General features: G+C 41.3%; 1 protein-coding gene across 7 annotated transcripts in view; it reads right to left on the minus strand.

Moving 5' to 3' along the window:
* The window catches only part of MAP3K15 (mitogen-activated protein kinase kinase kinase 15), a 137,188-nt gene that overhangs the window by 59,281 nt on the left and 54,035 nt on the right, over window positions 1-23,872 (minus strand). For all 7 annotated transcript variants that reach the window (XM_073356755.1, XM_073356736.1, XM_073356727.1 and 4 more), the window contains 4 exons: window positions 17,479-17,672; window positions 14,936-15,104; window positions 7,746-7,852; window positions 1,111-1,281 (listed from right to left, as the gene is read on the minus strand). In XM_073356755.1, coding sequence (XP_073212856.1) covers window positions 1,111-1,281; window positions 7,746-7,852; window positions 14,936-15,104; window positions 17,479-17,672 — 641 coding nt within the window. The remainder of the gene's footprint in view (window positions 1-1,110; window positions 1,282-7,745; window positions 7,853-14,935; window positions 15,105-17,478; window positions 17,673-23,872) is intronic.

Consider the following 23,872-nt stretch of genomic DNA (forward strand, 5'->3'; position numbering starts at 1 on the left):
TTGTATCCCATCAATTTGCATGATTTGGAAGAAGGAAAATCTGAGTTAGTTATTTTAAAAAATTAACATTTAATGCAACAGAATGTCATTTTATTCCATTGGTGATATAGGAATGCCAAGGAAAATGCAGCAAGATGCTCTTTCTTAGTGAGAATTTTACATAAAGAGCTGTGCGTTACACATGTTCTGTTACTTTATGTCTCTTTGCCCCAAATCCTGTTCCTTAGTAGCAAATCTCCCATGAACTTGGCTAAATCATCTAGGGCCAACTATTTTTATGCATTTATTTTATTTCAGGAGAGACCCATTTACATCTTGGGGGTTCTTTATTCCCTGCACATTGTAATATTACTCTTGCTTGAGACATCTCTTCTGAAAAAAAAAAGACAGTATTTTACAGTAACTATCCAGAAAATACACCATTAATCTGTATTGCAGAAGTTTGAATAATTACTGTACAATATGCGGCTTACATCTCTCTCTCTCCCCACATGTGTGCACCGTGACTGCATTAGCAGACTTTATTATGGAGTTTATCAACGCAGCTCCTTAAACTCACTGGACAACTTGCTATTGAGCAACATGAGACATCTCCTTTCTCAGCACCCCCTCATGGGACTGAGGATAGAATTCCTCCCTGTGCAGAAGACCAGCATGACTCCGATACACTACCTGCATCTCACTTAAACCCTCAAAGTGGGGTTTAAGTGAGATGTAAATAGCGCTAGGTCTTCTGTGGTGTCTCTGCACAGAGGTGACTTTTACCCTGAATTCACTGTTTGTGCGGCATTCCCAACCCATACCAATACACAGAGAAGAGTAAGAGACCAGGAATTTGTTTGCCTTAAAAAAAACAAAACAAACAAACCACACTAAGATACAGTTGGCCAAAATGGAGATCCTGACTCAAAGTTTTCTCAATTCTGACTAAACCAAGTGCAAATTTTACTTCAGTAGGAGTTTGCTTAAATAAGAACTGTGAGGAAGTAAAGACCTTGGAGTTTAGCCTTATAATTTGGCATAGTCTTGTTTAGATAAATTCTGCTGTTTTTTCAAAGCCAGATGAAAAACTTTGAAAATGCTGTTAAATGGGTTTGCTTTTTCTGTTACCATTCAATGGCAATGTCTCGGCTACTGGTATCTTTACAGTCAGAATCAAGGAATATGTCCTTGTAGATTCTCCCGCACAGGCAGAACATATCTGGAGCAGGGTGATCACAGGTCTGCAGGACTTGAAGCATCACTTGTAATGCCTTCCCTCTGTCGCCTGTATTGTTCCTTCTAAAATCAATGCAGAAAATGACACAAATGAGTTCAAATCCAAAACAGCAAGTTTGAGATGCACAGTAGATTTAGTTTTTGCTATCATTCCCCTGAAATGTAATTGTGTATTGGCTGGTAGAAATGAAACTCTGTTGTCATAGGGGAACTACTTGTTCTTCCATCCATGAATAGACAGGTGTTGGGCATGCTGTGAAAGGGAAAACAGCACTTCACATGAGGCTCAGTCCGCACAACAGTTGCTACAGGGTAACAGTCGTATTTCCATGGTAGTCAATGGGACAACTCACTGTACTATGCCTAACAGTGTCTACAGGCATGGACCCATAATTCAGAAGTGACCACCACCAGCCAGTCCTGTGGTGATATTGACTGGCTGTGCAGGAAAGCCAGGTTGATCTCTCTTTGTCCAGCAAGACGAGGGAGATCAACATGAAACCTTTGGGGAAACAGATATTGAGGGACATAGTACTGAAGTGAACTACTTTAATTCCTTGATTAATTTGTGGAGGTAAGAGATAAAAAGTGTAAAAGATCTAAAAATTAACAGCTGTAATGAGCATCTAATTAAATGTAACATTTAACATGTAACATTCATAGTCATCACAAAAATCAAGCTAGTAAAATATTATATACTCTTAACATTTTTGTTAACATAATTTCAGAATTCCTGGCTAAATAAACCCAGATTTACCTTGTAGTTTTCAGTAAATTTAAAACTCACTCTCACTATTTACATCAAAAAGGCATGTGTGAACAGAAAAAAAATGTCAGTGTGAACAGGAAAAAAATGTATTTGCAAGTGAAAAGCAATCCTGGTTTTAGAGCTTAAAATCCACTTACCAGCATTTTGCTAATCACTAGAATTCAAACTATTTTCCAACCCATTTTCAGATCTGCTTATGGTTTCCTGATCCCTAGTATCTAGGTATACAGAAACAGACTTACGCTTAAGAACATCTATGCTTACTTTGTCAGCAATGCTAGGGGCTCAGAGCTGCTTCTGGTAATTTTAGAAATTTTTTCCGTTGAAAGGATTGTACCTCCAGTAAAGCTGTCCAGTTCCTTGGGTAACCAGCAGATGGAACAGGGCCCACGAAACATACATACAGCAAAACATGTTCTTCTGAGTGTGAGACGTGCAGGATAAAAGTGTAATATGGCTATACAGATTTGTAACTAGTTCTCTACATTTTTTGTTGCCTGTGATGCCAGAGGCATGATATAAACTGTACAGTAGCAAGTACCAGAGAGTTTTAAAAGAGTGCATTGTTTCTTCAGATTGAATTTGAACTACTGTCATGAGAACATGAGTTAGTCTAATCCATCATAAATATAAATACAACCATTCATAAAGTAATTGGCATTCAAAAGCAGCACTTTCTGTTTACTGTGACTTAATACATTCTGGAACACTTACTTGCACTAATAAAAAATAATCAATATGCATATCAAAGCAGTCTTAAAATGAGGATGAGGTCTGATAATGACTGCTGAAAAAATAGCATTACAGCATTACAATATTTATTGCATCTCAATTACTCCATATCAGATTTGCACAGTTTATAAATACAGATGAACAACCCAAAGTATCACTAAGTATATTAAAATCTACAGCAAGAAATAGGCCTAGAATTATTTACAGCAGATACTTTAGTGGTGTTCCACATACACTTTCATTAAAAACACAGTACTGATCCCACTGAAGGCTAATGGGGTTATATATGTGTCAATGAGGGTATAATTTGGCCTGCAGATCCTTTAATACTGGTGATAATGCATACGTGATGAGAACTCAGCTTGACTTTCAGATTATAGGTTGAACTTGCAGGGCTCTAGTCAGGAAAAAAACATTTTTTCTTGAAATTCTGCAAATGTTAGATACAAATCATATAATAAATATAATATAATGAACTGCATATAATATATGCATATAATATAGACACATAATAAACTGCATATCCCCATGATGCCATTTTTACAGAAGAATTGCATTTTAAAACACTTATTGCTTTTTAAGGAGAATAATTTCCTATGGCTTTCATTACCAGTAATAACTAGTTATTTACTAATGAATCCCTTGTATAATGTTATTCCCATCACTTGCTAATAGCTTCTCTTTGTATGCTAATACATTGTTAATAATCAGTGATTGCATCCTCCCTTATCTTTAATATGAGTAAAGATGGAACTGGGTGGGGGCTAAAAAGATATCACACACACCAGAATGTTGAATAGCAGGAGCTGTAATATCTCTACCCTTCGCCTTATGCGAAGGCTGAACTCGGCCTTAAGGTAGCTGTAGTCTGCTCTGTTTTTTGAAAAATCAGATGTAGCCCTTGGGCACTGGGCAAGCTACCAATGCAGCCATCATTTGAGCAATATTTGGACTGTCCTGGTTGGTCTGTAAGGACCTCTTCAAAATATTAATTAAATCATTTTTAGTTGATGTGACTAAACTTTAAATCACCTATGGACAGCCATAATGTTAAAATTCTAGCTGATAGTGAAAATTTAGACTTTATTAATATTCAGACAAACTACTGCAGTAAGTAAAACAACAAAGAGCCAACCTAATGTGCCATTTAATCATTCTCTTAGTATTAAGCTATCTAATTACAGGCAAGTTAAAGCTCTACCCTAGCCTCTAGACAACCCCCTCCCTACCCAACCCTCAGTCTCCCTTCCTGGGCTTCTCATCCAATCTCAGTGTCTCCGTCCCTCTCCAGCTCTCTGCTGCATTCTCTTTACTCAGCCAGTCCCAGTTCTACGCCCACACTTGTCTCCTCATCAGATCTGTCTCCCTTCCACTCTCATCTCCTATCCCCGGCCCCACTGATTCTCAGTCCCAGTCTCCTTACCCCCCCTCCTTACTTACCCATTCTCTCCTCCCCCTGCAATCTGGTATCAGTTGCCCCTCCTCCCATTGCCCAGTCCCAGTTTCCTTGTCTCCCTGCTCACGGCCCCAGTCATTCCTCCAGCCCAGTCCAGGCTATGTCTACATTTAAAACACTATAGCAGCACAACTGCAGCTGCACCACTGTAGCACTTCGGTGTAAATACTCACTACACTGACAGGAGGCGTTCTCCTGTTGCTGTCGTTATTCCACCTCCCCAAGAGATGGTAGCTCAGTTGAGAGAAGAATTCTTCCATCGACCTAGTGGTGGCTACACTGTGCATTAGGTCAGATTAATGAGGTTGCTCTGGGGTGTGGATTTTTCAACCCCCTGAGTGGCGTAACTGGGTTGATGTAACTTTTCCATGTAGACCAGTCCCCCAGTTTCCTTTGAGAGCCTCAGCTTTTTATCAACCTTGCTTAATCTACTCCTCCCTAGCAGGTTCAGCTCTTTCCCTTCTGCACTGCATTGACAGCACTGGAGAGACAGTCTCCAGTGTCTCAGTTCAGGTGCCCAGGCTCAGCACAGCCTGCAGACACAAAGACTTGCAATGGCAGGGAAAGTTCTGCTCAGCCCAAGTTAGAGCATGCCCAGAGCTGATGGAGTTCTGGGAAATTCAGCTGTTAAAACCTAAGAAGTCTCCACTAAGCATGTGCAAACTGTGATTTTTCTAAAGCTTTTAGATTGACCAGATGTGAGTGGAATTTCATGGGGAAGGGAAAGGCACATTCCTGATACAAAGGGCCCCTACCAAATTTCAAGTCCCTGGCTCCAAGGCATGGAAATGCTAGAGCTTTTCAGAGAAAAGCTTAACAGAATTTTTTAACATGGGCAAAAGGAACATAAGTTTTTTCTAACCTTGTTCTCTGAAATGGCTGAATCATTTTGGGTCAGTTTCTTCAAACAGTTTCAATCTGAGGCAGACACATGATGACTCATGAGAACATACAATGGGAAGATTGCGTAGGAACCACTGTATTGACGGCAGAGGACAAAATGTGGTTGTATCATCATACCAGACATATCAGATTCCTACAATCCGTTATTCTGTTATTACTTATGATGCATGTTGTTCCTGATGCACTTTATTGTAGATTCTGGGTAATCTTTACCCTGTTTTGCAAGGCAAGAATCAATATCTTAGGTATAACTTTTCTTGTGAATACTACCAAAATTCAATAAAACAGGAATAAAAAAAACAGAAAGTTAACAGCACAAGCAGGCTGTAGAAAAAAGTAGTTAACAATTAAGTTTTTAGGATGACCAGATATATGAATAGACCTGGTCTAAAAATATTTTCAAGTCCAAAACAAAGCTTCAGTAGCAAATACATTTTGAAAATTGCTGAAGGGAAGTAATTTAAAAAGATTATTCTTTGATTGGACCAAAAAAATCTATAAACAGGAGAGAGTACTTTTTGCATTCTCGCTGTTGGAAAATTAGTTGTTTATTTCTAGGAAACTATTTACCATAATACATTTCCTAATCATTTCCAAAAGAACATAAGAATACCATACTCGAGCAGACTGGTAACTCAGCGCAGCATATGTCGATGAGAATAGGTGCAGATCATTTTGCATGGGTCTTTTACAGAACTCTAACTCCATCAATATCTTCAAAAAGATGCATGGGATTTAGTGGCACTAATATACTAATCATACAATAACTAATCATACCACTAATAATAACAATGAATTATACAAATAATTAACAACAACAACGAATCACACAAATAACTAATAACTAACTCTGCACCGTGCAGATAGCTACTCGCTCCAATTCCCTGCCCCCAATTCCCTCCCAGGGTATGTCAACATGTCAAGCTGGAGGTGACATAGCTGTGGTAGCTACGATTAAGTGTAGCCACAGTAGTATGAGCAGTGGGAGTGGCTAGCCATCCAAAGTATGTGCCTAATTGTGTCGGATGGGAACATACTCTGGGAGGTTAGACCCTCCCACTGTTCATGCTATTGCCGCTACACTGTATCAAGCTAGTGAACTCATCTGATCACAGCTAGCATGAGTATGTCTCCAAGCTGGCGGCATCAATTCCAGCTCAAGAAGTGTAGAAATCCCCCACTCTTCACCTTAGATTCACTCCACACATGCCCCTTTCCCCCTCCTCTCCTTTCCCCCCAGTCCCCTTCCTTTCAATGTCCCCTTTTCCTTCCCTTCAGCTCATCCTCTCCTAACTAAACCCACAATAAATGAATAAATAAACAAACTGTGGAACTAACATGACATTTGCTGCCATCCCACTGTTCACTCTGCTTGTGTGTCTACCCTGTCTCTCTGTTGTCTATTTAGACTGTAAGCAGGGGCTGTCTACTACACTGTGTTTGTACAGTGCCCAACACATGGAGCCCCATTCTTAGTTGGCCCTAAGGTGCTACCACAATAAACATGATTAATTAATAAACTTTACTGCACATATGCAAATGGCAGCTTTTTGCAGCTCATAACCTGGTCAAACCTAGATAAATTTTCACAGAGACAATGAAAAGTATTTTTCTGGCCCCAGGACTAGCTCTCTGACCAATTTCAATTTCCTACATCAAATTCCCAAGTCAATAAAGGTGTTCAAAAAAGTCACCAAAAATTTTAGATGGGGGGTCGGGGGAGACAGTTTTGAGAAGCTTCATTCTCAGAAAGCCTGAATCCCTTTTGCTGAAACACTCACACATACATAAAGGTACAATGAAGTGGGCACCAAAAATGGAAAATTTCAGCTATATTCTGGGAGAGTTTTAAGAATGTTGTGCTGTACTAAGTGAAATGCCTTACAATAATCTAAGTATATTACATGTATACAGTTACTTTATTATCAACCAAACTTGTAATCTCATCAAAGAACAAAATCAGGCTTGTTTGACAAGACCTATTTTCCACAGAAACAAGCTAAAAGCTTTCTTACTATAATTTTAAAATGCAGTAGCCATTGTAGATAAGTGCTATGGAAAGACCAGCCTAGAGGAATACAGGGAGAAAACAGAACATTTATCTTTGTCAATTCAGGAGAGGTAGAGTGGATGAAAGCAGGAAGGCTCAAATGGGCTTTTCTTTCCTCAACTGGAGATACAATGTACAGTTCAACTACCACTTGTCACTGATTACTTTAATAACTCACCCATGTTTCCTTTTTGCTAAATTGCTATTAGTTAAAGGTAAACAAGAAATCAACCATTTAATGAATTTGGGCCTGATCCAAAGCCCACTATAGTCAATGGAAGTTTTTCCATGGACTTCAGTGGGCTTTGATTCAGGTCTTTTATCCAGTCTTGTGGGCAGGCTATTCTTTTACCAAATGGGGGCTGTTTGAAAGCTGCACTGAGATTTCAAATGTTAAAAGCTGTCCTGACGCAAATGGATTAACACATGGTTATGGCAAACAAAGCAATTTATTTCATAAATATCATCCCCAGTGGTGTGGGTGTGAGTGAGAAAGATGTTACACATATATGCATGCACACACACACACACATGCAAGTATATGCACATACATTTTAAATTTGTGCATATAGATATACACCTATAGAGAATGCAAAAAACCTAGCAGTTATCCTTACCGATTCAATGCAAATGCATAATGAAATTTAATGTTGTGCTGATCAGCCAGATCGCAGGTAGGCAGCATTTCCAGTGTTTCCACCAACTTCACCATAGCATCATAGTTCTGATAACAATAAAAAAAATCCAAAGAAAATATCACTAAACCAAATCATTTGATCATATTCCCAGCTGGATCAGGCTCTTCACTTGGAAACGTAAATCAATTTAGTTACAATAATAATTACTGGTCACTGTGGACAAGGACAACTCACATTCATTAACAGGTGAGGCAGAGGCGCACAAGAAGTAGTTCCTCACCTTGTGCAGTAACGATGGTTCCTTGAGAGGTGTTTCCCTAAGGGTGTTCCACTGTAGGGGTGCTTGCTTTCCTGCGCTGCTGACTGGAGAACTGTGGTAGCCGTGTCCATTAGGCCCGCACATGCATGCTCTCTCCTTGTGCTCCGCTAAAAGGCTAGTCAGCACGCGCGGGCTGACCCCGCTCAGTTCCTTCTCTACAGCAGAGTCACTGACAAGAACTCCGAAGGAAGGGGGCAGAGGGTGGGTTGTGGAGCACCCATAGTGACAAACATCTCAAAGAACCATCGTTACTGCACAAGGTGAGTACTGTATATACTCGTTCATTAGCCCATTTGTTTATAAGCCAACCCCCCAAGATGGATACGTAAAAACAGAAAAAACTGTATGACCCTTTCATAAGCTGACTTTGGCTCCTGGCCCATTAGGCGCCACTTCCCGCAGCTCCCATTGTCTGGAAACGGAAACCGCAGCCACTGGGAACTGAGGGGCTCTGTGCCTGCAGACGCTCCAAGTAAACAAAACGTCCCAACCCGCCAGTGGCTTACCCTGATGGGCCAAGAGCCAAAGTTTTCCAACCCCTGATATATTTTAAAAGCTGGTGTCACAAGAAACACTCAAAAGTTTTGCTAGAATTATTTTAATGTAAGCTAACGAAAAACCTGTTGTTGTTATAATAACTGAACAAATATGTATTCACCTTCAAAATTACAGTCAATATTTAAGATCAGTAAATGGATATTTAAAACAAACAATATGAGACTTTAAAAAGCCTTAAAATCCTTCAAAGTCTGAATCAGTCTCTGATTCACCAAACAGTTCATTAAACTCGGCTTCAGTCACAGCTGCACCAGCATGGTCATCGTAGATGTCGGCAGTGTCGTCTTCAGACTCAGATTCCTTCTCATCATCAGCCTCTGTTCTGTCATCATCAAATATGGCATCAGCTTCTGACCTGTCGAGTGCATTGCTGATACAGCATTTCCTAAATGATTTTTCTATCATTTCCGAGGGATGGACACCCACGCATTCTTGATCCACTGGGAGACCAGATTGATTTCGGGCTTCATAAGATTCCTGCCTTTTGTCAACTTCGCCATGCCTGAGCACATCCATTCAGACCACATTTTGCATAGCCTGTCTTTAAAGGGTTTGTTCAGGCAGACATCAAGCGGTTGTAGAACTGAAGTTAAGCCTCCAGGTATTACAGCCAAAGTAGTTTTCATATTTTTGGCCACATTTTTCACCTCATCCGTCTTGTGTGCCCTGAACATGTCCCAAACGAGAATAGCAGGTTTCTTGAAAAGTGCTCCTGATCTCTTATTCCACACTTTTTCCAGCCAATCAGTAGTCCTACTTTCATCCATCCATCCCTTTTTGTGTGCATGTACGATGACACCAGCAGGAAATTTCATGTTTTTAGGCAAGGTCTATTAATAAATATTAGAGAAGCATTCAGATATTCTGGTGATGGCAGCCATGTGAACCACACAGAGACACAAGTAGGGGGGAGGGATAGCTCAGTGGTTTGAGCATTGGCCTGCTAAACCCAGGGTTCTGAGCTCAATCCTTGAGGGGGCCATTTAGGGATCTGGGGCAAAAATTGGGGATTGATCCTGCTTTGAGCAGGGGGTTGGACCAGATGACTTCCTAAGGTCCCTTCCAACCTTGATATTCTATGATTCTATGAAACGTCATGCAGATCTGCAGCACCGCTCTTTTAGTATTCCTTTCAAGCCAATCAAGTCCACTAAACAAAGCCTTTGCAACTTTAAAAGGCTGCAGAATTGACATCAATAAATGGGTCAGCAAACTTTGGCTCCCGGCCTGTCAGGGTAAGCCACTGGCAGGTCGGGACGTTTTGTTTACCTGGAGTGTCTGCAGGCATGGAGCCCCTCAGCTCCCTGTAGCTGCAGTTTGCTGTTCCCAGCCAATGAGAGTGGCAAACTGTGGCCACAAGGAGCTGAGGCGCTCCATGCCTGCAGACGCTCCAGGTAAACAAAACAACAATGTATTAGATATTCAATTCAATGATTCCATAGAGTTTAAAATCATCAAATTTTGGTGTAGACCCATTTATAAGCAGAATCCCACTCTTTGATGTGTCACTTTTTTACCAAAAATATTCGGCTTATGAATGAGTATATACGGTAACTTCTTCTTCAAGTAGTGTTCCTATGGGTGCTCCACTGTAGGTGATTCCAGAGCAGTATCCCCAGTGGAGGGCTGGGACTTCAGAGTCAGGTCAGTTACAGATGTCAGCACTGTGGAACCGAAGATGGCATGGGAGGCAGAGTCCCCAGTGATCGCATAATGTTGTGTGCAGGAGTGGATTGACACCCATGTCGCCACTCTGCAGATCTCTGAGACAAGCACATTCTTGAAGAAGGTGAGGGATGAGGAGATTGACCTTGTGGAGCGTGTACGAACAGTATCTAGAGGGGTCATATTGTGAACATGGTAACATTGTCTGATACAAATGAGACCATCTTGGAGAGTCTTCGGGCTGATATTGCTGAGCCCTTGGATCTTTCCGCAAGAGAGAGGAAAAGCCTGGGGGAGTCTCTGAAGGCCCTCATCCTGTCCAGAAAAGAGTAAATCATGACCCCTTGGGAGTGTAACTGGGCGGCCACCACTGAGAGAACCTTGGAAAATACTCTTGGGGCTGATGATAGCCTGAATGGGAGTACCATGTAGTGGTAGTGCTCTTGTCCCAGAATGACTCTCAGAAATCATCTGAGAGTCGGTAGGAGCGAGATATGAAAGTAGGTGTCCTGAAGGCCAAGGGCTGAAAAACAGTCTCCCTGTTCCAACACTGAAATTACAGGTGCTCAAGTGACCATCTTGAATTTTTGAGCCTTGACAAACTTGTTGAGAGCTCTGAGGTCTAGTATTGGTCTCCAACCTCCCTTCCACTTGGGTATTATGAAGTAAGAGTAGAACCCTTTGCCTCAAAGATGTTGAGGTACTGGTTCTATGGTTCCTAACTGGAGGAGATGATCTAACTCTTGTCGTAGCAAACGCTTGTGAGAAGCGTCCCTGAAGGAGTATGGGGAAGGGTATTGTGAAGGGGGCAGGAAAGCAAAATGGATAAAGTACCCATTAATCCAATATTATGCACTCCCAGGTGCCGCAGAACACTGCCAGTGGGTGGCCAATGGGTGGGTAGTGGTGGCCGGTTGTAGCAGTTGTGGGGAGTGGTCTAATGGCACCTTGTCCAACACCTCAAAATGGATGTTTGGATGTGGATGGCTGGGATAAGAAAGATTGTGGGTCAGATTGTTTATGTCTTGAAAATTTATTTTTTTTCTCTGGGTCTCATAGTAACTTTGAGCTGGGTATTGGAAAGTGCATGGCTTGTGATGGGCTGCAGACTAAATTTTCTTTTCTGTCCTGGTGTGTAGATGCTTAGCAAATGGAGAGTGGCCTGAGAATCCTTCAAGGTGTGAAGAGAGGCATCGGTCTTTTCCGCAAAGAGCTTAGCGCCCTCAAGGGGAAGAACTTCAACGGTTGACTGTACCTCCTTCAGGAAGCCCAACAGATGGAGCCAAGAGGTACACTGCATCACTACCACAATGAAGATGGAGCTGGCCACAGCGAGGGCAGATTGTAGCGTTGTCTTTGCTACTAGCAGACCCTCCTGAATTGTGGCCTTAAATTGGTCACGATGCAACATAGGCATCTGTTCAATAAAATCATTCAGTTCTGAATAGTTTACATAATCATATTTTGCCATGAGGGCTTGGTAATTGGCAATTCAAAACTGAAGCATAGGTGAGGAGTACACCTTCCTCCCAAAAAGGGCCAGTCCCTACCATAGGAAGTGGATCTCATCTGGTGTTAATGGCCATGAGAATTTAAAGCACCCACCACGATGGAGTTAGGTGAGAGAAGAGGAATTCTGTCACTGTTGCTGGGACATAATACTTTTTGTCTGCCAGCTTGCAGGTCAGTGCAACCGATGCTGGGGTCTGCCATACGGTTTTCACAGGGTCAAGGAGAGTCTCATTAATAGGGAGGGCAACTTTTGAGGAGGAAGATGAATGGAGGATGTCAAGAAGGTTGTGGTGTGTGTCCTTGACTTGTTCCAGCGGTATCTGGAGAGAATCTGGCACTCTTTTGTGAGATCCTGGAAGAGGCAAAAGTCATCTGCCAGGGACAGTGGGGGAGGCATGACAGCCTTATCTGAGGAGGAGGAGGATATGGCCTTTGAGGCCGCCTCTTCCTCGACATCACCCTCACACTCCTGTAGGTTTTCTCCTGGAGGTTCTGAAGCCCTGGATACCATGGCCGGGGGAGCACCTCTCCGAGGTTCTCAGGTGGGACTAGAAGCCTGAGAGGTATGGGGGCGGTATGCAGCCCAGAGGTCTCAGTGTCACCATTGGGGCAATGGTGGTATAGAGCCCAGTGGTGGTACCCAGGGATGCCCATACCAGGATGACGGAGGTGGGGTCATATGAGGATATGCCTGGGGGCACTGTTGGTATCAGGCACCCTAGGGAGCCTGGGAGGAGTACTGAGATACCCCCTCCTTTGGTTCTCTATCCAAGTCCTCACTAGAGAGCAGGGGAGCATGGCAGGGCACTGGGAAAGACTCCTGTGCCGGACAAAGACTCAGTGTGGAAGTCCTGGTACTGAGGAGAGGAGACTTCAACATATCCATATATGCTGGTCACTCGATGGGGACAACCAGCTCGGTGCCACTGACGGTGCCAGGAAGAATGAAATTCTTGCCCACACTGGATGTTCAGGTGCCGGATGGGGCATCGGTACCGATGAGGCATTGCGTACTGGTAGCACCTTCGAGTGCTTGCTCCTCCTTCTCCCTCAGTGCTGTTGACTCGGTGCCTGTGCCCACTGGGTCTATAGGCATGTCAACAGTACCTGCCGCTGTAGACTTTGTTGAGCCATGAGTACCAGGTTTGATCTACCTCGGTGCCAATGGTACCGAGGATACCAAACATGCCAGGGATCATTTAGGGCTAGCTCATGGCTCACTGCGGGGACTTCCTGCTCTCTTTTTTAATATATGAGAGGGATCAGCAGCTAATTTCTTCACCTCATAGCGCTTGGATGTTGAGGGCTGTGGGGAAGACTCATGTCTGCCTGGTGACTCTTGGCATGGGTCCAGAGAAGGTCTGAGGGCCTCCTCCATGAATATAATCTTCAGCCTCAGCTCTCTGTCCTTGCGGGACCAAGGTCTAAGCTGCTGGCAGAGAGCACACTTTTGAGGGATGTGTCCTTCCCCGAGGCAACAAACACACCGTGAGTACATGTTTGCGATGGGGATAGCCTCGTTGCATGAGAGGCGCTTCTTGAAGCCCAGGGAACTGGGCATACCCTGTTTGGGGGGGGAAGGGCCCCCCAATGAGAAAGGACAGGAAGAAAAAAAAACAAATAAAAATCTATCTATAGATCTATTTGGAGAAAATAAAAGACACTAGAATAACTACTACCAAAAACTAAGCTTTAGGCTACAAAGGTCGAAATAATAGTCATTAACAGACTGCTAATAGCTCCGTCTCTAGCCAGTGGTGGTTGAGAAGGAAGTGAGGGGGGTTAGCCCGTGCATGCTGACTAGCCTTGTGGCGCAGCACAAGGAGAGAACGCATATGCGGGCCCAACGGACATTTCCACCAAAGTTTTCCAGTCAGCAGTGTAGGGACGCATCTACAGTGGAGTACCCATAGGGACACTACTCAAAGAAGAAACCCTTGTCTCAGCAGGGCATAGCCTCATCTTGTTGACATGTACTGACCATGACATGTTCAGGTATATACTGACCAGCTCCCATGGGGTCATCATCCTCTTACCCAGCTTGACTTGTGTTTAAATATGATTATAAATATTAATAAATTGTGTTTAAATATGATTAAACTTCCTAATGAAGAGAGCCCTCAAAGGAATAAGAAGGAACATCAGAAGGTAACCAGCTAGTGGGAAGTTCATCACTGGCAATCAAACAGATAGATAAATTGGGGTGGGATGAAAGGGAACTTACAATGGAGAGCTGGATAAGACAAGACAATATGATGATCTCTCTCTTGACCTGCTAATGATTGACAAATACCCAGTTTAGGTACATCTACACTAAAAATGAAAGTGTTATTGCAGCGTGGGTAGGCCTAACTGTGCTAACTTTAATGTCGGTAGTGCGGGTAACAATCATGGGGTCACAGACCCTGACATGGGTCAGCAACCCAGCAGGCTTCTACTGGGGCACCAACGTCTGTGCCACCAGTTCCTCGCTACCACTGTACCCATGCCAGCTAGATTAAAGATAGAGTGGGTATGCCAATTCATACTGCAATCACATCTTCATTTGCCAAGTAGATGTACCCTGAGGGAGGAACACAAGAAACAAAAGTGCTAATTATCAGAAGAACAAATACTATATTTCGATAGGATTGGTGAAAATAAGTCATCAGAGGAATGTCACTCACAAAGATGGACAGTTCATAAGTATTATAAGTGAGGCCCTGTTCTACCAAAACCAGAGTTTTTTTAAAAATCCAAAAGGTTGTTTTTTCGGGGTGGAGGGAAGGTTTTTAAAACAAACACAACATTGCTTTTTATACCAATTCTGAAACATCGTAAACCTGGGCTCTTTTAACAAATGTTGAAATCACAACAAATTCTTTTTCTTAGTTTCTACAGGCTTAAAGGTTGGATTTAAAAATTAAAAAACAAATATACTTTTTTTCATAGATGAAAAAGAAAAAAATAATTTACTTTAAAACCACAATACAACCTGATTTAGCTTGAAACTAAAATAATACAGTGGTCCAAATTCAAGAAAATATCAAACAAACAGGCAATAAACAAGAACAATAAACAAGGGTAAAACCCACTTGAAAAGAGTATCTTCCTTACTTTCAAGTCAATAATATACCTGGATATCTCGATAAGAAAGAAGCAGGTTTATAACAATGTCAGAAGTCAGGACTTCGGTATTATCCAGACGGAGCTTAATCCTGGCCAGCTCCTTTGCTAGTTCATTTCCTTGATACTTGTCTCTAGCTTTTCTAATATCATTCAACAGCGTTTCCTTACAATGTGCGCTAAAGAAATAAAAATGGAGATAAAGTGTTAGAATTTTCTAAATGGAGGTTTGGTTATAACATTAAAACAGCACTAATATTTCTTTATCCAAATGAGGTTTAAGTTAACTATTCCTTTCAGTTTACACTTTTAAGAAATATTTTATATGAGCATTATTAAATTACAAGTTCTAATTTTTTTAAATTATTATTTAACAGGCCTAGTAAAGTAGAGGAACGGTGCCCAAAATAAACAAATTAATCTACACATTTATCCTGAAGAAAGCAGAAAGTGGCATGCTAAACAAAGAGACTACAGTAATTTAAAATAAAATCCCTCATCTTTATATCTAATGGAGACGAGCAGCTCTTATTAAATAAACCAACCAGAGCCATCCATTATCTGACTAGCTGTAGTTCACAAAACATAATACATACTATTACACAGGAGGCATGCAAAAGCCACAGTAACAACAGTCATGTATTTTTTCACTAAAAATCAGTTTATATTGCAGTGTAGGAATGTTAAAAAAAATAAATGCAGTCTATTTAAAACTTGTAGCGAGCAATTACTAAGCCCAGGGCTTATTAATTAATATCCAGATCCTGACAGGTACTGAGCACATATAACTGCTTTTCTTGTCCAAGAGGAGTTACAAGTGCTCAGATCCTAAATCCTAAATATAGAAGAGGAAATTCAGCTTTCTCTTAATATCCACTAATATGGTGATACTAATAGCCATAGAATACATCACTTGCAAGGTATTCTCATGAGATAATGCAGTGAGGGTCTGAAGAAATGGCCAATGGAAGGCTTTTTATTTTATTTATTTTACTGTCACTGCAAACTCATGTCTAATTTGTTGCACACTATCTCTCCTAGTTCTCATGCACTGTTTCCAGGTTTATGTTAATCAGTTCTTCTTGCATTAATAAGAGCGGACATAGGTGATTTAAAAATTGTACCCTAAGTCACCTAAGTGACTTAGAAGCCTGAGTCCCATTTTCAAAAGTGACTTAGGCACCTATGTATCTCATTAAAACTTATCTTTTGTCTCTTGTCTCTACTGTATATCTTCACATCTATCTACCACCACTCTTACTAACTCTACAACTGTACAATTAACTCTTTAAAGCTTTTTAGGAGAGAGGTTGTATAAAAGGCACCACATAAGCAAAAGCTTTATTGACTGCATCACATTACCCCTCATCTTTACCTTCCCTCTTCATATTAATATGCTTGTAAATGGCAGGGTCAGAAATAGAGGAGCAAAAGAATAATTTTACAATCAGTTACTTTAAAATTAATACAAAAATACATCACAAGTTCTAGGGCACTGTAGGAACTAAGTGTAGCAGCTGTCACAAACAAAAATGCACCAAGTTAAACCTGAGCTCCACTGATAACACTGAATGAAGGCAACTCTGTTCAACAGTATGGCTGAAGTTCAGCAACACTAAAATTGACTGCTGGGCAGAGACCATCTTTTTGTTCTGTTTGTTCCTTCACAGCCTTGCATAATGGGGTCCTGGACCATGATTACGGCTCCTAGCTGCTACAGTAATTCAAATAATAAATAACAATAGCAGCAGCATAGGATAGTTACTGATCATTGCACATTGCACAGTTTCAAATGATGCTGAGTTTGGATCCAAATTGAGTTTGCCTCTGACTGTGCTACGACCGGACAACAAGCACAGTTGAAAAGTGATAATGATCATGTAGTTTACCCAGCGCATGGAATCTATGCCATAAGCCGGGAGCTTTCTTGTCACTATAGCAACAGAAATTATACAACATTTTGACCGAGGAAGGGAATGTGAAAAGGGCAGAAGAGGTACAATGGGCAGTGCCTAGTAAACAAAGGGGTATCAAGATGGGTCTGTAAACAGGAGTCACCAAGGGACAGCTGAGGCCCAGAGCAACATTCTACAATTACTATGCAATTCAACTGTTAAAAAGGTTCCACTCAGACACTAGTCTGTGTGACCACAGTTAATACCATATTGTATGCACACACTTAGTTGGTGCTAAGAAAAGATGGTCTTTGGCTTCAAGACTTACAAAGAAGCTGAGGTATGTCTCTCTCATTACACCACTATGCACTATATTTTATGTTTTCTTCTCTATACCCTCTCTTTTCCAGGGGCTGTGTCCGCAGTTCTGATTCTGCTGACTGGTATTTTGGATAGTAAATGCAATCCGCTGCTGTCATAAGATGGTTAGTTTACTACAACAGCTGCATGACAGCAATATAGTTTAGATTACATTAAGGTATTTCTTTTAACACAGGGTTAAACATGTTGAACACTGAACCTTGGTGGGGATTCTGAAACCCCTTGCAGCATAGGAAAAAATATCCATGGGCAGGAAGTGTAAACGTGGCAAGATTACCATGACGTAATGTGAATGTCCTTCAGAAGACAGATAAACCTGTCCATCAGTGGAACACAGAGAGGACCCAGGATGTTGTCCCAGTTAGGCTGCATGTACTCAGAGGCTCTCCGCAGGGCATCACTTTCACAGCAAAAATAATCAGCACCAGGTGTTACAATGTATGGAATAAAATAGTAATTCCCACTGGAAGCCTAGAAGGAAAAGCAAACACATTCAGATAGCAAATAGAAGCACTGCACAGTCAAACTGGATGGAGTGATCTCATTCTGAATCTTTTGATTAATTCCTTAAGAGCAAATAATGGGCAGCTAAGTTTGCACAAGTGTTCACTAAATTTGCATGCCTCCACTTTTTGGATGCTCAGCTTGAGACACTTTGGGCCTGACTTTCAGACATGCCAAGGACCACAGCTCTTATTGACTTCAGTAGGAGTTGCTTTCTTGAGGGAAGACTTAAGTCTTTATGTAAATATATGCTTAATTGGAAATCCAGGTTTTTTTTAAAACACCCAAGTTTACTGTACACTATACATTTTTGTTTAAAAAGAAGCAACCCTCAGGATGTCATGGTGGTGTCACCAGAGCTTTAGAATTTAAATAACAAAACACATTTTTTAAATTACCTTATTTTTATTTAACTGAAATTTTTAATTAAATATTCTGAATATGGGTAAGACAAATTGTATAGCGTGACAGCTGTCACAATATTGTCACTGTTATTCAGTAGATCAGTCCAATGACAACATAATAAGAGGGGACTGGCAGTAGCATCCTTATAACTGAAAAGACACTTCATATATATATATAATGTTAATATAAATATATATATACATTTATATATATGTAACACTTCAGCAGATTTTTGATCTGACCCATACTGAGAATGAACTACAGAAGGTAGCAGTTGCTGGGAAGCAGTCCCTGTAGTCAAAGAAGGATAAAGGATTAGCTCCTGTTGGAGGAAGCAGGTAGAAGGCTCTCTGTAGAGGAGGGGAGGGGAGAGGAGAGGAGAGGAGAGAGATGGAAGTAACAACGACAAGAGGGTCATACTTAATATTTTAAGATCCAGACACCTTACTGCATTCCAGAACAAGAGGCCCAGCTCAGTATCGCCAACCCCAAGCATTCAAAAATTATGACTCAGGCTCCCCAAAATCAGGAGGTTTTAAATAATAATCAAACATTCTGTTTGCTTTCTGGTTTTTGAGACTTCAGGGTTCCTATTTGCAACCTATTTATCCCCTAAAACCATGAGAGCTGAAAAAACTTACTTTAAAAAAAAAAGGGGGCAGGGGAGCTGAGATTCATGACTCCAGGAGCTGTGGCTTTAAAAACCCGATCAAATATTGTGAGACTTGCAGAAAACAACAAGTGTTGGCAAAATGAACTTCAGTGAGACTCCTCACGTATGGGAGGAATATACACATTACTAAGGGTGAAGGAATCAGGCACTAGACCTGAAGAGAAACAAATTAGGAAAACTGTTGTCCTTTGTGACCAGGTGCGCAGATCTCATCCCCCAGTCCAGCAAGGAATAGGGTTAACCCTTATGCTGCCTTCCCAGCCCACCCCACGGAAGGGCCTTAGCTGTTTGCAATCAGTGCAGATGCACTTAGAAAGAGGCATGTGGCTGCCAGGCAGGGCTATATAAAGCAGTGCTCTCAGCTGAGTCTGAGAGGTGCCATAGACTGGGAAAGACTTTGTGTGGACTGCTCCACGGACTTGCAGAAAGACAGCCGCCTGCAGTAGACTGGCATCTTCTGTGAAAGAGGGGAGACTAGCACAGGCCTGGAAAGGAAAGACTAAGAAGCCCTGATACAAGAGTGGAGAGCTGAACATATTTTGTTGTATACCAATAAACCAGTCACTAGAAGGGGAGATTTTTCATTTGGAACCCTAATTTCAGGCATGTGGTTACCCCAAAGGCAGAGAAAGAGGAAGTAACTGAGGCACAGTGACCTGTTTGCCCCTCTATTTGAGTTCATTATGATTCAGAACTATAAAAGATCCATCATTTCTCATAAAAACAATACCACATTCCTATTGACTGTACTTGAACTAAATGTCATCACACAATACAGTATTCACATTTCTAACACTGTGATCATCGGTCGCACTGCTGTCTTTATTTTCTACCACCTGCCTCCCCAAAACTAGCTAAATAAATCAAGCTCAACTCATGCACGCAGCATGTCAAGTTGCTCAGTGCACATTTTGCAAAAAATTAGTTTTGTTTTTTTTCTATTATTTTTAAGGTAGTCTTTGGCCTGGAACACTGTGACCTTGTGAGAAAGCAAGTCTGCTCCCACCCCTCAAACCTATAAAGACAAACACTGTAGGTCAATAATACTCCTTGTGTATGAATGTTTGAAATTTAAAACTAACAATCCATGAGCTGTTAGTTCTGGGGGAGAAGATTAAGATCAGCTTTGATAGTTCATATAATTTTCTTATGACTACAATTTGTAATAGTAATGAAAACTGTAGTTATTTGCTGGGAGAAGGAAAACTTTAAATTTCACAACTAACCTTCAGAGATGTTTCTCAAAAAGTTACCTATGTGGAATAGTGCAACACACCTGTTTGGACAACATTTAACCATTTTATTCACATTCCCTGCCTCCTCTTGGATGTTTGTACCCCACATAAGTTTCCACAAATTTTCATCCACAATGCAGAAGCACATATTTTTATGCGGAAATTAAGGCCTATCTGTATTTAAACACATTACCTTATGTGAAGAGTTCTAGAGGTACAAGCAGTGGGACTTGAGCTGAAAATTTAGCCCCATAAGTTTGTGATACACAGCCACATTATCAGTTCATTCAGCTGCCAGCGTAAGCCATCAGTGTTATAAAAAAACAGGCAGGCTACCTCCTGGCAGAAGTAACCTTGAATATTTAAGGGATGCCCATCAAAGCCTAGTATTTCTGTGCTATCTCATGACTAATGATCAACAGTTTCCCGACTCTTCTCTTTCCTGTTTAACATATGCACGCAATAAATAAAATCCAAACACCCCACACAGTACAATATGTGGACTGAAATATCTAAAAGATTCCATCGAATCTTCACTACTTAGGAACAATTCTGTTTATCTACTTCCTTTTTATTGTTTTCATTATGACCCACAGGCGTCTGAAAATAACATCTTTATTCTTTAGGAAGTCTCTGCTCTAGTTGCCTATTCCTCACCTAAAGAAAACTCTCTGACTTATCAAAATTAGCCACTGTGGAAAATTATTGTAATGTCACAAAGAAATTACTGATATTCTAGGTGAGAAATAAGCAGCGGATGACCTCTTAAGCAACTTATGTACTATTGCCAACCCCAAGTGTTAATAAATTGTCAGCCAGGCTCCCCAAAATTTTGTGATTGGCTTAGATTATGATGACAGAATTGGAGCTGCTCTCTAATAATTTAGGAATAATATATGTTGATCTGGTTATCACAATGTTTACTATATGAATATACTGGTTTAGTTTAACAGGAGGCTGTAAGAAAAAAAGCAGAATGTGAAAAGAATGGCTGAAGATAAGCCATTCCTCAGCAAACTCTTGAGGGTTGTTAAGTGACAATGTCCAAACTTTTAGCCTTGAAGAGTTTACCTCTTGCCCAGCTAGCCTGCAAAAGTAGTTTTGACCAGAAGGGCCAAACCTCAAGAATACAGAAGAACAAAGGAGTATAGCAGGGTTTTAAAGGTCTCTCTCTCTCTCAAGAGAAGGAATAGGTGTTTGTGAGCAACAGACAGACATACCCATTGGGGGGTCTGAAAAGTTAGGCCTACCTAGGCTACCATCTGGGGTTAGAAAGATAGACATGTGTATAGACTGTTTTTTGTTTTAAAATCTTGGCCTCTAAATGCTTTGTTCCTACTGTTAAAATTAAACAATACTTTCATTTAAGAAGCTGCCTGGTCACTGGTCACAGTCTCCCAAAGGGAAGAACTGCTGACTCACGCTCTGTCATGCCAGCTCCCATTAAGGGAAGTAAATGGGAGCTGGCTAGAGAAAACCTGCAGCTAATTGGTGAGTGGGAGACAGCTGCCTAGCCAATTAGCCTGGGGCTACACAAAAGGCTGGGCAGGAAGAGCAAGGGAGTAGAAGTAGTGTGATAGCTCTTCCTGCCTGGGTGAAGACACTAGAACCCAAGCTGTATATGGTGAAATGATGGTGGGAGCACAACCTGCAAATAAACAACACCAGTGATTACTGAGCCCCAGGGTCTCCAAGTGACTTTGTCAGCACAGCCCTGCAGTGCTCTGCTACATACCCAAACTCAGTTGTAGCTACCGGGTAAGCGTGACACAGACATGCCCAGGCAGGTATATTACCCCTGTGTCTGACCATCTTCTCAATATTTCACTGAAGGGGGTCGTGTGGTATCTGCTGAGAGCTAAGAACTAGCTGAATGTCATGATTATTGCAATGTGTTTGTATGGGAAACCATTTTAGAGTTATGAAACATGTAGGCTATGGTGTTCCAAAATGGTTGAAAGTGAAACTTGCCACTTGAGATAGAGGAGTCTCAGACCTGACTCAATCAACAATGAGACCAAGGGACACCCATGGAGCCAGCCCAAGCCCTGGACTTACTGTCTGGACCAGATGCAGGCCTGAGCGTTTACCAAAACAAAAGAACCCCCAAGAAAAGTCTCTGGTTAGGGGACCACTTGGCTCAGACACAACAGTCTGTTGTGAAAGGGCAAAGGTGTTATTCATTATGGGAGGAGCACTGTGCCAGTAGGAGTGTCTCATGAAAGGTGGAACCCAGCTTTCTGGACTGGACAAGTGCTGCAAGGACGGACCACTGGATGAGAAATACTGTCCTGTCTAGGAAGGTAACTTGTTAATAAGTATAGGCTATAGATTGCAGTTTGTTTTTCTTTTACCTGTAACATTATGTTTCCAAACCCTTTTACTTTTATTTTGCATCTTTCTCTCAAGCTCTGTTAAACAAACTTAAATTTGCTTTACTGTAGACACGTATAGACACCTTGTCCTAAGTAGAGTGTTGAACTGAGGAGAAACCAGTGAACTGAGATGCACTGCTTCCATGGAGGCAGCAGATCCGTGTAAACCGTGGGTGTCCACAAGACAAGAAATTGTGCACTCGAGTGTAGTAAAGTGGGGTGTGTACATTGCTAGCCTGCACTGGGAAAGAGTGGGCTTGTGGAGCCTGGATTGGAGCACTTGTGTTGCCAAGAGGGAGGGTGGTGGGCAGAGATGAGGCTTGCTCCTGCTGTAAGCAGGTGGCAGCGATTAACCCAGGACACCTCTGTTATAGTGACACTTTTCTTTATTAAGTACAGGTGACACCCAGGGCACACATGCCATTGTATTCAAAGTGGTAGCTTGAGGAACTACAATAGTTTGACTTTATTTTGTTTCTATAGAATATATATTATTCCAGACTCAAACTCAGGTAATATGCTTATACGACCTAAGGGAAACATTCCACCTTGACAAACAGTATCCTGATCCTGTAACTAGATGCATGAGTGCACGGGTCCACTTGCATGGAGTCCGTTGCAGGATTGGAACCTAAACTGGTGACACATCCAATCAGGAAAGATTTAGTTTTAAACTCTGATTACTCTCATTATTGCTACCAGAAGAGCAATGATGAATGACTTACATTACATAGCCCCTTTACTGCAAATGACCCCATGACACTTGATAAGCTATAGTACCGATCAAATGCCCATTGAAGTAAATGGGAATTTTTCCTCTATGGGGCCAATGTTCTCTCTTTCATCACAGGAGCGGTCCTACGAATTTTAATAGAATTACTTGCATTTATAACGTGAGCAGGAAATTGCCCTCTATGGAGCATATAATCATCATTTCACCAGTCAGTGAAATGCAGAAGTTGTTTAGTAGAGAGGAAGTGAAGAGCAGCAAGATGTTTTAGGAAGAGCAAGGGACAAAATTATATAATAGCTTTATTGTGCAAAGTATTTTTATGAGATCTAATTTGTATTTAAATATATTGCAAAATAAACGGTAGTGGCCTAAAATTGGACATTACGAAAGAAATTTCTTAGCAGTTAGAACAATCAGGAATTTCAACTACCAAAACTAGTGCTTCCCGTACTATCACGAGAGGTATTCAAGAAAACACTCAATAAAGAAAGTAGAAGGAATAACAGAGAGAAATCAAGTGCTCATGAACTAGATGATTCCAGCCCTATGATATATAGATTTTATTCATGCAGGTGAACACTTCACTGACATTCATAAGTAAGTGCTCACTAGTGTAAGAGCTACACAACCTGATCCTGGAGCCATATTCTACGATTGTTCCACCAACTGGAACTCCTGTTGGCATCAGTGAGAGTACATTGTAAATGTCTAAAGGAAACAGTCTTGTGAATCTAACTTTTTTGCCA

The sequence above is a fragment of the Lepidochelys kempii genome, chromosome 1, assembly GCF_965140265.1.
Source record: "Lepidochelys kempii isolate rLepKem1 chromosome 1, rLepKem1.hap2, whole genome shotgun sequence".
Classification (NCBI taxonomy): domain Eukaryota; kingdom Metazoa; phylum Chordata; order Testudines; family Cheloniidae; genus Lepidochelys; species Lepidochelys kempii.